The sequence below is a fragment of the Leptopilina boulardi genome, unplaced genomic scaffold, assembly GCF_019393585.1.
Source record: "Leptopilina boulardi isolate dan_hultmark-lab unplaced genomic scaffold, ZJU_Lbou_2.1 LbouV2_70, whole genome shotgun sequence".
Taxonomy (NCBI): Eukaryota; Metazoa; Arthropoda; class Insecta; order Hymenoptera; family Figitidae; genus Leptopilina; species Leptopilina boulardi.
The window spans coordinates 1,239,842-1,255,356 of record NW_026138017.1 but is presented as its reverse complement, the minus strand read 5'-3'; the positions used below and the strand labels follow the sequence as shown (position 1 = coordinate 1,255,356).

At 28.7% G+C, this 15,515-nt stretch overlaps 1 protein-coding gene across 5 annotated transcripts in view; it reads right to left on the bottom strand.

Moving 5' to 3' along the window:
- LOC127290526 (retinal homeobox protein Rx1-like) overlaps positions 1-15,515 on the bottom strand; it is a 53,524-nt gene that overhangs the window by 14,750 nt on the left and 23,259 nt on the right. Inside the window, exons 2-3 of one of the 5 annotated variants that reach the window (XM_051319155.1) lie at positions 10,480-10,629; positions 2,687-2,762 (exon numbers count right to left, since the gene is read on the bottom strand). In XM_051319155.1, the coding sequence (XP_051175112.1) occupies positions 2,687-2,759 (73 nt within the window). In that variant the 5' untranslated portion in view covers positions 2,760-2,762; positions 10,480-10,629. Of the gene's footprint in view, positions 1-2,686; positions 3,228-10,479; positions 10,630-15,515 lie in introns of those variants that run through there. The other 4 variants (XM_051319154.1, XM_051319156.1, XM_051319157.1 and 1 more) reach the window with 4 other exon arrangements.

The following is a 15,515-nucleotide window of genomic DNA, read 5'->3' as shown; positions in this document are numbered from 1 at the left end:
CACGTGTAATGGTGTAATAAAATTTTTCCTATTTAAAAAAGTTATATATTTTTTTTACCTGGGGATAATTCTACATAATATTTACTTTTGCAAATTCTTTTGTGACCTAATTACTGCTTTTTATATTCTACACACGCGTTAACTAAATCAACTGTCAATAATTAAATATATATCGCGCACAAAAAGGGATAATTTTTTTTTCTTTCCCTGCTTTTTCTCAGAATTATTATTTGTTATAAATATAGAAGAAGAAAAAAAAATGCTTTTTTCGCAGAAATTTTCTTTAACAATAATTTTAACAACTTTTTATTGTATTTTATTTTACTTTGTTAATTTTAGGTAGGGGAGACCGAGGAGGAAAGTAACAAAAATCAGTTTTTTTATGCTAGAATTAAAAATATTTGTCTGATAAATTTGTCCAATATATTAAATGAAAGCTTGGACATTCACCTTTTAAATAAAATTTGAATTAAACATTTATAATAAATTGACAGTTCACAGTATAACTTTTACGCAAGCTCTTCATCTGTTACTTTCCTCCTGACCCCCGAGGAGGAAAGTAACAGTATAAAATTATGTAAAATTCTTTAGACTAATGACTATTATTAATTAGAAATATTTTTATTAGGAACACATAAAAGCTTAAGTACACTTTATACTTATTTGGCACATATTTGGGACATATTTAGCACATATTTCGAACATTTTATGAATTTAGCTCATTTTTTTTCTTAAAGATATTTTATGCTTACCTAGATCACAGGTTTTTCTTAAATAAATCTCTGTTATTCGTAAAATTAAATACGATTTGCTTCAATCATTAGTTAAAACATGGACAATATCGACAACAGGAGAAAAGTAGCGTGTTACTTTCCTCCTCGGTCGCTTTTTTCTTGTATGTCAACAAAAAAGTTAAAACTACACAAATGTTAAATTGTTTGTTTAAGCACAACTTAAAGACAGATAATAAGGCTATAAAATAACGAAAGGCACATTTTGAAAAACAATAAAATTAAAGAAATACGAGACTTTGAAAATTTGAACGAAAACTTACTTTTGAGGTTTTTTCTGCACGCACGAAGTATTATAAGGAGCACTCACTCTATTGGCCGTTTCGGAAAATTCTGGTCACATGTTTTTCCGATTCAATTAATGAAGTGTCCCATAACGATACTAACAACCCTAGCGGGAAAATTAATTACTACAGGTCACGTGATTTTATCGTCTGCTATGCTTGAATGTTTGTTTACACTGTATTCAGCAGCAGTATTTAGTACGGGCCGGTTTTGAAATTTAATTTTGATTAGTTTAAACAAGTTGTTTTGTAAATATTTGAATAGACAAACTATATTCATCGAATTTTCCATTATTTTCTGTGTACAGATGGGTGACAGATGGTGATATAACCTAAAAATTGTAATAGAATTTTTATAAATACATGAGATGTAAAAATGTAAATTATATAAATAATTTTTTTATGCACATGGAAATCTATAAATTTAAACAAAATTCATAAATTGCAGAATATACACTTTTATTTAATCTTGACAAGTAATGGAAAACACATAAAAATAAGACATAAATCAATTTCAACTTATCACGTTTATGTTCTCACAAAATTCTTTCCACAAATTGTTATTTTTTTATATGTGCACTTTTTTATTTATTTATTTCATTTATTTATCATATTAAACTCAATAAAAATCATCACTTCACAAAGTCAACAGTTTTTATTTACGAGCAGTAGCAGACGATATTAGGCGCAGACATATTGTGAAAAACTATAAAGTACATAGCTTTTCCTGTAGAGGCGTCCTAATCGTTATGGGACATTTCTCTAATTGATTTGGCGAAACTGTGGCCATCTGCTAAAGTGGAGTGAGTGCTCCTTATAATGCTTCGTGTCTGCACGTCACACCGGAATCAGACCTAACCTTTCCTGTCAGGCTCGGACACACTATGGAGGAGGAAGGGGGAACAGTGCCGACTAAAAATATGTTTGAACCATGTCTATCCGATAATTTGTTTAAAAGTTATAAGCTTTGTTACTTTCCTCCTCTGTTACTTTCCTCCTCGGTCTCCCCTACTATTTTTGATTTTTTAAATTATCCCAAGGTTTTAAAAATTAAAATTATATTTAACTTTATATAAAAATTATTTTTTTTTAATAACAACAATAATTTTGTACATAAAGTACATATATATATTTAATCAAAATATTGACTCAGAAAACTCGAATTTTAGTTTAATAAACACTCTCAGTAAAAGTTGCAAGAAATAAAGAAATATGTAAAAGTTTTATCCTCGTTTTTTTGAAAAAAAAAATTTTTAGTATTCAACTTTGTATAAAATACAGTAAATAATTTTAATTATTATTATTTAATGGAAAAAATGTTCATAAAAAAAAAAAAAAAATTTGAAATTTGTTAAGAAAAAAATTATTTACTAATTTACAATTTCGATACATGTTTTTTTTTAACACTAACCTTGGTTAAAATTTATTCAAATTCAATAAATTTATTTATACGGCAAAATTCATTTATCCAAAAAGTACCAAAAAATCAACGAAAACAAAACAAAATTTTTTTTAAATAAGAAATTTTGAAAATTTTTCCAAAATTAATAGACGAATTTGTCAATTAAAAAAAAAAAAACAAACAAATAAATAAAAAAGTTTTCAACATACCTTCACTTTTACCATGCCCCAAAATTTGGTCAATACTGTAGACGTTCCTTTTTTGATTATAAGTCTGTGCCATTTTCTCCAAAAAAAAAAAATAAAATTTAGAAACTCCTCCTCAGTTTCTATAGATTTATAACAAATAAAGCAAAAAAAAAAAATTGCTTTTCACAATTTTTAAAAAAACGAAAAAAAAAACAATTTTGTCACTACCGGAAAAAATGGAGAAGAAAAACAAATCACCACAAAAATATATATCCAAAGAAAATCACTTATATTGTAAAATCATGATAAAAGGGGAAAAATATATATATTTTTTTAAAATTATATATTTACTATTTTATGCGATAGTACAAAGTTGAATTTTGGCGCGTTTTGTTTTTTAGTGGGGGGATGATGCGTTTACTTAGAGGGTTGGTATAATATTACAAGAACCGAGTAATATAACCGGGACAAAATGCGTCAATCGACGGCGCACCACCAACTACCCGACGGACATGAATCCAGCCCTAAATATCGTATACATTCGCCCCACCTTTCTACCCCTAACACCGCCATATTAGCCCCATGGCCAATGAGCTATCGTGATTTTCACGCAAGCCTCCCTATACACGGGGGTTGAATGAGGTCTGGGCGGGGAGTATTTTGCCCTTCCGCGTAAATCCGGGTGTCTCTTCCTCTTTCCTAGTTCCATTCTCTCCTACCCCAGCATCCATTTCCCTCTCTCTTTTTCATCTCAACCACTTAACTCAAGTTAAGGGGATAAAGTGCTGATAATTTCGATAGAGACGGTCATATTGTTGATTTTCAGTTTCTCCTTTCAGATTCGAGAGAGAGAGAGAGAGAGAGAAATTTTTTATTTCTGATCTACTTTCGGATTTTATTTCCTTATCCCCCACCCCAATAATTAATGTTCTTCATTTTTTAAAATTTTAATCCAGTATTTATTAAGAATTATTTGTAAAATATCGAAAGGAGGGTAAAGGGTGTTTATAAAAATAAGAAATATGTACCTTTTTACCCCGGTTGGCTGTTTTGCCCCTTTTTTTTCTACACCCTGAGAAATGTTTTATTTGAACCAAATATAATATATTTGAGTTAAATAAACGTCTCACAGCCTATTTATTTGAAGTAATAATAAAAATTTTTTATTTAAATCAATTTATTTGAATCAAATAAATATTTATTAGGCTCGGAGACAAATTACATAAATTTTTACTAACCTTATATAATAGCCTGTAATCGATGTATCAAATACTTTAGACAAATAAATCTTTGATTTTAAAATGTAATTTCAAACACTCCCGAAAACACGTTTTGAAAATAATTTAGAAAAAATTTTTAAAATACTTACGAAATTAAAAAAAAAATTTTTTTACTAAAATACCGAAAAATTGTTTAAAACACTCGTGATTTTCTTCTTTGATATATAGCGAATTAAAACATATTCGAACACTACCGAAGCGAGATATATATTCATTTAAAAATTTATAAAAACGTAAAATAAAAAATGAGCTAAATTTTGGTTTTTAAAATTAAAAAATTTAAATTTATGTCCAAACTGATCAATACGCGAATTGCAACTGATTATCCTTGGGACTATTATTCTAAATTTAATAACTTTGTACTCAATTTGTACTTTAATGTATAAACAATATATATGTATATAGCTCGAGATACGCAGGTATAAAAATAATTTTAAAAATCCTAACGTTTAAATTACCTTTGAAATTATATTTAAAAAAATCTATTATAAATTACTTGTTTGATAATTAAAAAATAAAATTATATTTTTGCAACAAAAAAATTTTGCAAAAAATTAAATTTTTAAAATATTGAAAATTAATACTAATTAATAATAATTACTTAAATAATATTAATAAATAAAAATCTTTTGTAAAATAATAAACGCAATAGTAAAATAATAAAAAATAAAATAAATTAATTTACAAAAATATTAATTATACTTTTTTTAAAAAATGTAAAAAAAAATTTACAAAACGTAAGTTTTGCATAATAATTCATCAAAATTAATCTTTTTAGCAAAAATTTTTTTTTTTTTCAAATATCTTACAATAACATCGACATGATGACGCCTATGGGAAATACCCCAGAAGTCTTCAAAACATATTAGTCTCTAATAATCTACCTTTAATGATAATACAATGGCTCAATAAGTACAATACTATTACTACAATAGTCTTTTATATATATTCCTGATATCATCTAAAATAAATAGCCAAAAAATAAAATATATTATATATATACGCGAATGACTCTCAATTTTTCACAAAAAAAAAAAAAAAATTAAAAATAAATAAATAAAAACCACCTGACTTGAAATAAAACAAAAATTTCTATAGAAAAAAATGTCGACCCTATGTGGAAATTATTTTATTGCAAAAAAAAAAAAAGAAGTAAATGAAATAAAATTTCTCTTTTCTGAATTTTTTTCATTTTTACCATAACTCTAGCGATTCACTTTTTATTTTATTGAAATTTTGTATATTTTGTCAAACGAAAAAATCCACGAATATATTATTATTAAATAAAATTAAAACTTCAAATAAAATAATGTGTAAATAAAATGAAATTAAAAAAAAAAGAAAAATTCACATCATATGGAAAATTTTTAATATTGAAATAAAACAATTTCAAATAATAATAATAATAAAATTAATAATAATAATAATAATAATAATAATAACAATAACAATAACAATAATAATAATAATAATAATAATTCCTAATAATAATTATAATTATAAAAATAAATTGAATTTCCCAATAGTTATTGTTTACACTATGTATAAATATACATATATATAAATATATAAAAAAAATAACGAGCAATTTAAATGTTTATTCAAACAGAAAAGGCTCGTGCCTTAATGCTTTTTCGTTTAAATTATCAGATAAAAATCAAAGAAGAAAGAAAAAAAAAATTTCCTCTGTTATTTTTAGAACAATTATGGAAAATCAGGTCATTTTCAATGTTCTCTAAACTGGCATGAAATTTACAAACAATAATCCTCCTTTTCAATGAGAGATAACACCTTTTCTTACGGGAGCTTAAATACCCTCAAAAAGTAAATCCGACAAATTACAAATGGCTCCCACTGACAGAAATAAAAATACCGACACGGTCCTGCCCGATTTTTAATATTTCTATTTGGAAAGACAAAATTGAATTCATCAGATAACATAAAGATTTATAAAAAAAAAATAAATAAATGTACTATAATTAAAAAATCAAATTTTCATTAAAAATAAAAAAAACTCAAATTTTTTAAAAATATTTAATCAAAATTTTAAATAATACATTGTTAATTTTGATTAATGGAGGCCTATTTATTTGTTGGCATTTTTATTAACAAATATTGTCGAAATAGTAATTTTTCAAATTTTCTTTTATAATTTTATTTAAAAAAATTAATTAAGATTTGTATTAAATTCTAGATTTCATATTAAAATAATTGACAAATAATTTGTTAACTAGGACTGTATATAAATTGTAAATTTGAAAAAATAATTTTTTGTTTTTTTTTTAATTATAATACTGAAATTTCTTTCGTTTTATCTTCATTGTTTATCATTTAATATGAAAATTGTAAGTTAGATCTATTTTTTTTTGGGAAATTAATTTTTAATAAAGGCAAAAAAAAATAAATTTCGAAAATTTGAAGTCAAAAATTAAAATACAATAACAAATTTATATACATATATATTATATATTGACATTATCTATTAATTTCTTTCTAGTATAGCGATTAAATATATAAGTGCCACGAAAACAAAATAATACATATAGCCGCGTATATATATATATATATATATATATATATATATATATTTACAAGAGGGGGAAAATCCCGGAAAATAAATTTTGTCAACACAGATTTTCAAAATATAATAATTTACATTACAATATTTTAATTAACGACCTCAATTATATAATCAGCTTCAGTTATTTTGACAAGCGTCCTTTTATTGAGATGGGATTATTAAGTTGTAGCTTTAGATTCGCAAAAAAGATTGTGTGAAACCAAAGAACCTTTTTTTTGGAAAATAAGATTCTCTTTTCTGGTATTATCCAGATTTTAACATTCCCAAACTTGTCCATGAAAAATTTACAGGCGTCTAGTCTATTTAAGGGGAAATCCCTGTCTCTGTCTCATCCTCTCATTCGTCATATATATAATATATATATAGAAGTCAGTAAAATTTTCACACTATTTTTTTTTTTGCAAAAAATTACAATACCATCAAATTAATAAAAAAAAATAATTAAATTATGACAAATATTTAATTTTATTAACAAAATAAATAATAAAAAAAAAGAAAATTAAATGACGAGTGTGAGAATTTGTAAAAATAAAAAATTGCACATACGCGAGGATTTTTATTTAGCAAAAAAATAAAAAAAAAAAGTTAAAATTGTGACAGGAAAGAAATTTCTTTTGATGGGAATGGAGTAAAGAAAGATGATAAAGGGAGTGATAACCTGGCTGTAATTGTCATATCGTGAACCGTCGAGTTGGGAGAAAGGCATGCACAGCATCGTCTACAATAGGAGACATTAAATCTGCAAAAGAGGAGGATATGCGTCACAGAAGGGGCAAGGGAGGGGGGGTGAGCGATATGGAACGAGGCGTAAAGGAACCAGATACAATTCACAATAGACTCGTCGAACCGATTTTAAGATCAAACGCGAATCTTGATACAATCCCAGTTATCTCCAATTCAAATACATAAAGATATATATTAGGCCCTTTTCAACATGTTACCTTTTGCAAATTGCCCCCCCCCCCAAAAAAAGGCTAATAAAATAATTATCTCTTTATGTATACGTGTGAACTTAGCTCAATATTTATAATTTTTTTTTATTTAACCAAACTTTATTTAACCAAATTTTATTTAACCAAATTTCATTTTTACTGAATTTCTATTTAACCGAATTTCTATAATAGAACAGATTTCCATTTTACCAAAATTTCATTTGCTCAAATTGAAAGATTAAATAAAAATTTAGTTAACTACTGTTAAGAAAAATTCGGCTAAATAAAAAATCAACAAAATGACAATTACTTCGCTAAATAAAAATTTGTTTAATATAATTTTTTATTCGAATTGTAAATTTTAAAGGTAAATCTAATTTAGTTGAACGAAAATTTAAAGTAAAAGCGTCAAATTAAAATTTCTGCTAAATAAAAATTCAGTTTAATACAAATTTTATAAATACAAAATTTTTATTTAATAAAAAATTTGTATATTCTGCTAAATAATAATAATTTGGCTAAATAAAATTTGAAGTTAAAGAAAATTCATTTAAAAATGTCCATAAATTTGTTTCGATAAAAATTGTATAAATTTTTTTTTTTTATTCATAAATTTAAATAATGGCGCACGCGCTGGCGTCATAATGCAAGAAAAAAATGGGGAATTACCCATTATTTATCTTTCTTATTGCCTTGTTAAAATATCATTAACAACGATTTTTGCCTAAAAGTATTATATTTTCTCTTGCCCGTCCGGGTGGTCGTGCGTGAGTAAGCAAGTCTTTCGGCGATCTCATAGACGGGTGTTCAAATCTCCGAAGGACATAGAATTTTCAAAAAAAAAAAAAAAAAATTCTTGCCTCAGAGATTTAAACTTTACCGGTGTAGTTACAAGTATTAACGTTTCGTACACGTTTAAAAACCAAAAGCATATTTTAAATATGTTAACAATTTTTTTGCACTAAACAAGTTTTTAATAATTATATTATAATTATTCTTATTGTATTATAATTATTCTTATTATATTATTATAATTATTCTTATTATATTATTATAATTTTTATTGTTATTATTATTATTTTTATTATTATTATTATGAAATTATTTATTATATTTCAAAAGAAAAGTTCATATTTTCGCAAAGAAAAATTTGTAAAAAAAAAGAAGTTTTATAAACAAATAGACACCATAGGTTAATTTGTGCAAAAAGTTCATTATATTTTGTATAAGGATTATAATCCTCATTTTCGTCATACAAAAGGATTTACGTAAGTAAATTTTAGTCCTTTCGTCAAAGGGTTTATATACCGGGGAATATTCTCGAAAAAAAATTTTTTTTTCCGTGTCTCCTCGCTTAAATATACGCACGCAGGAAACATGAAACCACAAATCCTTGTGCTTATTAATTATTCTCATTGTCTCCACACAGTCAAAACATATATCTATACTAGCTTTATCATTCATCTTTAAGGCGCATAAATTTCTATACTAAAACAACAAACCCATAACTTAACCGCACAACTGAGAAAAATACTATATTATTCTTTTTGCTTTATCATTTTACCAGAATCTTGTAAAATCATCGCATCATTATATATGTTTAGATTGAATGTGAATAATACGGCTGCATAATGACTCAAGAATTAAATTGCTAAAATGTTGAAGAATTCCTAATAATTAGAACTATAGGTAAAATTTTTAATTTGCGTTACTTGTTTGGCTCTTGTATTTTTGTTATAATTCTATTATTTCTAATTTGAAAATTCTTTTTTAATTTTGAAATTTTTGTAAATCAACATGGGAATTACTTTTTTTTTTGATAATACTAATGTGTTTATGTAAAAAAAAGAAATAAGAAATTCATTGAATTTACAAATGGCTATTTTTAAAAGGAACGTCTCTCACCTGAGTTGCAACATTTTTTCCGCAAGAGGCGCTGGAATCGTAAATTTACAAATTCCAGCGCCTCTTGCGGCAAAAATATTGCAACTCAGGTGAGAGACGTTCCTTTTAAAAATGGCCGTATACAAAATATATACAATTCCAGCGCCTCTTGCGGAAAAAATTTTGCAACTCAAGTGAGAGTTGTCTTTAAAAATGTCCATATTTATTTTGTACTACATCTATTGTAAAAGCACACGTTTCTTCAGTGATTTACAAAGAACAAAACTATCAAAAATATTTAAAATTACTCTCTAAACGTTATTGGAAGAGGAAAACTAAACTAATAATGGATATATGATTAAGTTTCAATAATAGAAAAATTGGAGTGTATTAAAACAAAAAGATGCTGCGGGTTAGAAAAGTCGAAAAGAGAATTTTGAAGACTATATTTTCGGGGTGGGTAGTGGGTGGTTTGAGAAGAGGGCGCACGATGGTATTAGGGAGTTGTTATTGGCCCCTGAGGCCACATGCTATTGTTGTGGCCTGCGTGTGCTGGTTAAAGTGAAGCCGAAGAACCGGCTGACTTTTATGGGATAAACGGGGTAAAGACTATCAGACGAACAAACGAACGAATAGCGGCTACGCCTGTGCTAAATAAACGAGCCTCGGGCGTCGCGGCGCGCTGCTGGGATTTTATTAACTTCTGTACAAGGCTATGGTGTGTGCCGCGCGCTATACCCATCACACTGTACTAGACACAGAGGGAAAGAGAGAGAAAGAGAGAGAGAAAAAGACTATATTACCCCCCGAGACCGTCCAGCAAACAGCCAAATAAAGAGATAGTAATTATTGTGTTTGTGCGCCCACTGCGGTTTATTTCTTCATTTATAGCAACGCGACTCTGGACTCGCCAATCGTTATTCCCCTTTCCTCTCTCTTTCTTTTAGTTCAAAGAGAGAGATACAATTTACTTTTTGACCCTGGCGAATAAATGTCAAAAGCACTCCTTATCATTTCTCTCTCTCTCTCTCTCTCTCTCTCTCTCTCTCTCTCTCGGTCAGGTAGACCTAGACTAGGGTTAACGTCCCTTTTTTCAAAATTATCGTAATTATCGATTTGAAAATCATAAAGACTCACCGATCGATGAATTCTTTGGTTGGGAGCCACTCCCGAAGATCACTGCCTCTTGCTTGCACTTCTTCGCAAATCGGGAGCCATACTACAGTACATAAAAAGTACATCAGTATACTGGGACCACTTTTCTTCATCCTGTCCTTTGGAAATTGACTGGAAAATAAAAAATTAAATACAATTAACTATAAAGAATTTTAGAATTTTTTTTTGTTATCCAAGGTCCTGTTAATTTGAGCACTTTGCCATTTTCAGTGAGCGTATATAAAAAAAAAAGAGGGTGAAATGTATAATGGAACACGAGGGAGTTGTAAGAAAAAGGAAAGAGGAAGTCCTGAAGCATTTCATGGATACAGACATTAAATGTGAAAGTGAGAGAGAAAGAGAGAGAGAAGGAAAAAGAGGATGTGGGAGGCTTAGCCACGTGTGGGGATCTTCATAGCACGCGTGAATGCGCTTTGATAAAGAGTGAGTAGTGAATTGATATAAGTGAGCGGTTATTTCACGATCATTTTGAATTCCCTCATCACTGAATAGAAGAACGTGGATTGAAACGAGCTACTGCATTTAGCCACGTGCTATATATATATATATATAGGCTACCTAAGCAATGGATCAAAGCCAATGACTATAAACGGACTTCCGATTCGTTCCTGTTATACAAAAACGATTGAATCAAAAGTCACGCCTCAAAGGAGAGAACCGCGATTTTAGTATAATTAATAAACCTCCCCCCCCCCTTTTTTTCGTTTATTTTAATAAGATAAAATATTTTATTTATCAAAATTTTTATGGAATCAATGATAATTTAAAAAAAAAAAATTGTCGCGAAGAAATGTACCTTAGAAGCAAATGAATTATAATTAAAATTTAATCCTCTTTGTGTTCACTTTAAAATTTCAAAATATAATCTACAAATTTTTTATTCTAAGGTTCCTTTCTTTGCGACGCGTTACAATTTCAAATTAATATACTTTTTTTTTATCAGGTACTTTCAATAAATATATATATATATATGTATTTTATTCAATCTATCGATTTCATGACATTAATTCTAGAATTTAATATCTGTAGCAAATTATAATCCACCCTTGAAGTTAATACATGGACTTGAAGGAAAATGATAAGAAAAAGAGAGAGAAAGAATCGAAAGACAGTCACAATTGTAGAATATGCGACAAAAAGAGAAAGAAAGATAAAGAAAAAAGCCAGAAAGAAATGTAATTGAGCGATTTAAGACGCGAGGCGACGGAGAAAACTCAAGAGCTCCAAAGATAAAGTATAATTATTTTTCGATATATAAAAAGGAGTGGAAATTATTCGCGAATAAGCCAAGGGAGTTTATATATATATATATATATAGGCGATATTCATACTTTATTAAATGACTGTGGCGCACCTCTCTCTGATTTTTCTGCAAATCCTCCTTCCCCCCCCACTGTTCTTTTTTCTTTTCTTTTATCAATTCGCTTTTTTTTTTTATTTCATCTATAGACAGTTTTATTGTGAAATATATAAAATCGCCACTTGGATAAAATTATTGAACTCTTTAGCTGAACGGTAACTAAACGTCGATGAGTAAAAAAAAAAAATTCTAAATGAAAAAATTGTGTACACCATATCTGCATTTAATTTAAGGGGGGGGGGGGGTGGAATTTATTTTTCTTATAGAAAATAATATTTAAAAACAAATATGCCAAGAAAAATTGGTAATAATAATTTTAATAATTCTAGTAATCGATGCTAGTTACAACCATTGTTATAATTACCATAAATATGGTAACATCTATTTAATTATACAAATTTCAAAAAAAAACATAGAATAATGTATACACGAAATTTATATAGAAAATCTTTTCAAACCAATCGTTGAACTCTCCCTCTCTCTCTCTTTTTATAATAAGGTTTGGAAAATGAATAATAAATTTTGCAACAAAAAAGGGGGAAAAAATGAATAAACCTATACAATCTAAGATAGTTATACGATTCCTGTAAGAAATGTAATAAATACAACTTGGTACACGTTCATATTCTGTTCGTGCAATATATATATATATATATAATAAAAGAACTCGAGTCACTCTGCAAATGACACGTTGATAATGATACTCTGCAGCTATTCAAAAGCGCGAGTAACATTGTTAACTTGACAATAAATTGGAGGAAAAAGAGAAATATATAAACATATATAGTTAAAGAGTGAGAAAGAGAGATAGGCAAAGGGGGGGGGAAGAAGGGGGAGACTGCAAAGTTAGAAGGAAGAGAGTAGGAAAATACACGAACAGAGAAAAGTGGATGTCGTCCATTCATATTTTGTATATCTATATATATAACGTTGACATCTGCACTCAACATTGCTGACGTAAATTATGGGATGTCTCACTCTCCCCTCAGCCCCCTTCCGGAGAAACCAAATAAAATATTATAATAACGAATTCAATTATAACTATATATTTTTTATTCATTTAAGTTTGTATTTAATCTTAATGTATATAATTCTGCGTTAAATATAGTTTTAATTTTCTCAAATATAAAAATAAATGTTCGTCATAAAATGTGCGAGGATGTATAAAATGTATATATATAGATGTATATTGATGCTATTACTTCGTTCGATGGCAATTAGGATACACTACGGGTGGTAACCTGATTTTGACAGTTTACTCTGATAAGCTAAAGAATAGAGGGCTACCTCAATAATGCAAATTATTATCCTTTATTATCAACCATTAGGCGATAAAATTCAAATAGCATTTACCACAAACCGCACTAAGTTTTAATTATAAACAAAACTAGAAAAATAAAAATTCATGACATTAAAGCAGAATTAATATAAAAATAAACAATCGGCTATATTCACGTTATTTTACCAGGTGAAATCGTTTAAAGTCACATTCTATTCACGGCGTGAAAATAGCCGTTTGTCTAAAGTCACATCCCTTTGACTACGTAAAAATAGCCATTTATCTAAAGTTACGTCCTTTTCAAATCGTGAAAATATCCGTTTAGCTAAAGTCACGTCATTCTTCGCCGTAATAATAGCCATTTGTCTGTCTAAAGTTACGTTCTTTTCAAGCCGTGAATATAGTCGTTTGGCTAAAGTCACGTCCTTTTTACTCCGTGAAAATAGCCTTTTGGCTAAAGTTACGTCTGTTTGCAGCATAATAATAGAGAAGCGGCTAAAGTCACGTTCCTCTTGAGGCGTAAAAATAGAAATTTGTCTAATGTCACGTACTTTTCACGCCGTAAAATAGCCATCTGTCTAAATTCACGGATTTTCGCGGCGTGAAAATAGACAATCGGCTAAAGTCACTTCTTTTCGCGGCGTAAAAATAGCCAATTGTCTAAAGTTACGTTCTTTTTAAGCCCTGAAAATAGTCGTTTGGCTAAAGTTACGTCTGTTTGCAGCATAATAATAGAGAAGCGGCTAAAGTCACGTTCCTCTTGAGGCGTAAAAATAGAAATTTGTCTAATGTCACGTACTTTTCACGCCGTAAAATAGCCATCTGTCTAAATTCACGGATTTTCGCGGCGTGAAAATAGACAATCGGCTAAAGTCACTTCTTTTCGCGGCGTAAAAATAGCCAATTGTCTAAAGTTACGTTCTTTTTAAGCCCTGAAAATAGTCGTTTGGCTAAAGTTACGTCTGTTTGCAGCATAATAATAGAGAAGCGGCTAAAGTCACGTTCCTCTTGAGGCGTGAAAATAGAAATTTGTCTAATGTCACGTACTTTTCACGCCGTAAAATAGCCATCTGTCTAAATTCACGGATTTTCGCGGCGTGAAAATAGACAATCGGCTAAAGTCACTTCTTTTACCGGCGTAAAAATAGCCAATTGTCTAAAGTTACGTTCTTTTCAAGCCGTGAAAATAGTCGTTTGGCTAAAGTCACGTCCCTTTAACTACATGAAAATAGATAATCGGTTAAAGTCACTTCTTTTCGCGGCGTAAAAATAGCCAATTGTCTAAAGTTACGTTCTTTTCAAGCAGTGAATATAGTCGTTTGGCTAAAGTCACGTCCCTTTGACAATGTAAAAATAGATAATCCGCTAAAATCACGTCTTTCCACGCATTGAAAATAGCGATTTATCTAAAGTCTCGCTCTTTTCGCGGCGTGAAAAAACATTTGTCTAAAGTCATGTTCTTCTTACGCCGTGAAAATAGCCTTTTGGCTAAAGTTACGCCTTTTTGCGGCATAATAATTGAGAAGCGGCTAAAGTCACGTTCCTCTTGAGGCGTAAAAATAGAATTTCGTCTAATGTCACGTACTTTTCACGCCGTAAAATAGCCATCTATCTAAATTCACGGATTTTCGCGGCGTGAAAATGGACAATCGGTTAAAGTCACGTCTTTATACGCCGTAAAATAGACATCTGTCCTAAAGCTTCGTCCTTTTCGCGGCGTGAAAATAGACTTTTGGCTATAGTAACGTTTTTTTAGGGTGCTTGAAAATAGCCCCCCAAAAAAAATATCGTTCAATATTTTTTTTTCACACGGTTACTAAATACTCATATTTATAATTATTATTGAATAATAAGAAAAATTTATAATAAATAAAATTGATTAAATATCTTTAAATTGAACACTATTGAAAGTAATATGTAATTTTTCAATTGACAAAATTGAAGTTGAAGTGAAGAGCGCACGACATAAGTGTCATATTTTTTTTCTCCTCGCCTCGCATAATATACAATTTTGATTCAATGGTTATAGTGCTCGCTCTAATGACATCTAAATTGAATAGAAATGACAAAAGTGATTTGATACAAGTATGTCGGTGAATAGACGCCTCAAATTACAATTATTAATTGAGATTCGAGGGAGCAACTGCGCGTATATAACATTTGCCGCATCCAAAAGGGATGAGTGCATATTACATCAAGAAAACAGTTATATATAGCATACACACACACACACACATACTTCAAATCAAAATTTCATAACAGTGAAAAAAAAAACCCCGACAATTAAATTAGGAAATTAATTTTTTGATTTAAAAATTTTGAATTAGATAATTAATATTATACTCTTTGAATTACTAC